A 1,952-nucleotide genomic window follows, 5' to 3' on the forward strand; every position below is an offset into this window, starting at 1 on the left:
GTATAAATGTGTGTATTTCTGTCCCCGAGTCCTCTCGACAATGTATATTTCTGCTAAGCTCATGTTCTAGTGGCGCATACGTTGCTTTAATCGGTAGGTATTACTTATGACTGTCAGCATTACTTTCAAATTCATCGACGTAGGTGCTGAAATCGCTATATGTAGCAGTACGTGACAGTGTACACAGCAATTCGTAGTACACATTTTATGATTTGATAGTTTACAATTTTAACACGATGTTTATGGAGGGAGGTGAGAGGAGTGGCCAAGAATATCTGTCATTTGATGTATCAAATTTGCCTAGGCCGTTTTGACTAATTGTAAGTGTGCGCGGGTGTGCCTTTTCTTCGCTTGAATTTTTTTCGTAGGTATTTGCACGTCTCCTGAAACAAAGAAGTCCCGATGCCATGCCACATATTATTATAGCGGCCGATACGATAGTCGAACACAATAGCACGATTTTTGAGAAGCCCAGTTCGAAAGAAAATGCACGTAGCACACTAATGGATCTGTCGGGAAACACGCACGCTGTTTGGACGGGTATGACACGAGCCCATTTATATATGTATATATTGTTTTTGGTTCGTACAATCAAGCGTTAATTAGTGGCAAACTTTGAATAGCCCACACTTACTCGATTGTAGGATGCTAGATGGGTTGAAGCTCTGTCAGCGAACTCTCTCTCTCGAATTTCGATCACGTGTGCCACCCCATATTGTTTGTGAAGCAGTTCACCCCATTTCACAGGAGGCTAAAAGATGCACTTTGCTGTATTTCAAATCGAGTGTGCTTGTATGCTATCACTACCTTTATATTTGAAAAAGCTATTCTGGCGGGATAGCTGACGAGTTCACTCGAACGACCTAAAGTTCTCGAGGTACTTCAATCGGTTCTCAGCACACTCGCTTCGAGGATGCCATACCACGTCGCATTACTTTCTCCGGAACTAAGCAATCGATCAAACCTTCACACTAGCTATGACCATCTTGGTGGTGAGCGAAGATGGCAAATCGGTCCAGGTCGAAAAACACGTGCTGGAGAAGACTTTAGTTACATTTGGGATCTTAAACGAAGAGCTAGTCCACGAATATGTCGAAAGCGGAGAGCCCATGTATGTATCCTTTTGTGCCTTATTTCCGTGATTTCTACTATTATTGCCGATAGTTCAATATTTGTACTTAGACTTGGTCCCACAAATAGGTAAACGAACGGACTTATCATTTATGCATTTACAGGGATAAGGCAGGTGGGTATGGATATCAGGGCTTGGGGTTCCAGCTTGTCGAGAGCATCAATGGATGCAACTTCAACGTTATAGGCTTACCCGTTCATAGTTTCTGTAAAACTATGGTAGCACTCATCGAAGAACTAAATTGGAGGTAGATCTTTCCGACTCCGTACACCGTGAATCATATGCTTTATTGCGCTACTGCGGCTATCTCATTTGTTATTCAGATACCTCTAGAAGCGCGAAATTAGGCAGAGAGCGAAATACCTCGTATAGATTCACCGTCCATATCACAATATACGACCCATCTCATCTATTTCATACAAGCAAATAAAGGCACAAACAAGAATCTATATTGCGACAGTACGCACAGCGTAATAATTTTTACTACTTCTTGCGTGAGTGCGTGATATGATGTATCTAGTGTTGTTGCATAGCATGCATACCTAAATGCACACAAACACGCACACACAAACACACACACGCACACACACACACATAAACAAAAACACATGCACACACACACACACACACAATCACTCACGCACATATACATATGCACACACACACACACACATACACACACACACACACACACACACATATATATATATATATATATATATAATATAGATAAATATATATATATATATATACACATATATTATATATATATATATATATATATACATATAAATAGACACACACAAACACGCACATATGT

The 1,952-nt window shown here is 40.4% G+C and overlaps 1 protein-coding gene across 1 annotated transcript in view; it reads left to right on the forward strand.

Annotated features, from left to right (window-relative positions):
• The window catches only part of SARC_02670 (maf-like protein), a 3,616-nt gene extending 2,037 nt beyond the window's left edge, over nt 1-1,579 (forward strand). Inside the window, exons 3-5 of the mRNA XM_014303573.1 lie at nt 369-540; nt 976-1,111; nt 1,236-1,579. Coding sequence (XP_014159048.1) covers nt 369-540; nt 976-1,111; nt 1,236-1,383 — 456 coding nt within the window. The 3' untranslated portion in view covers nt 1,384-1,579. The remainder of the gene's footprint in view (nt 1-368; nt 541-975; nt 1,112-1,235) is intronic.
• The last annotated feature ends 373 nt before the right edge of the window (nt 1,580-1,952 follow it).

The sequence above is a fragment of the Sphaeroforma arctica genome (assembly GCF_001186125.1).
Source record: "Sphaeroforma arctica JP610 unplaced genomic scaffold supercont1.122, whole genome shotgun sequence".
Taxonomy (NCBI): Eukaryota; class Ichthyosporea; order Ichthyophonida; genus Sphaeroforma; species Sphaeroforma arctica.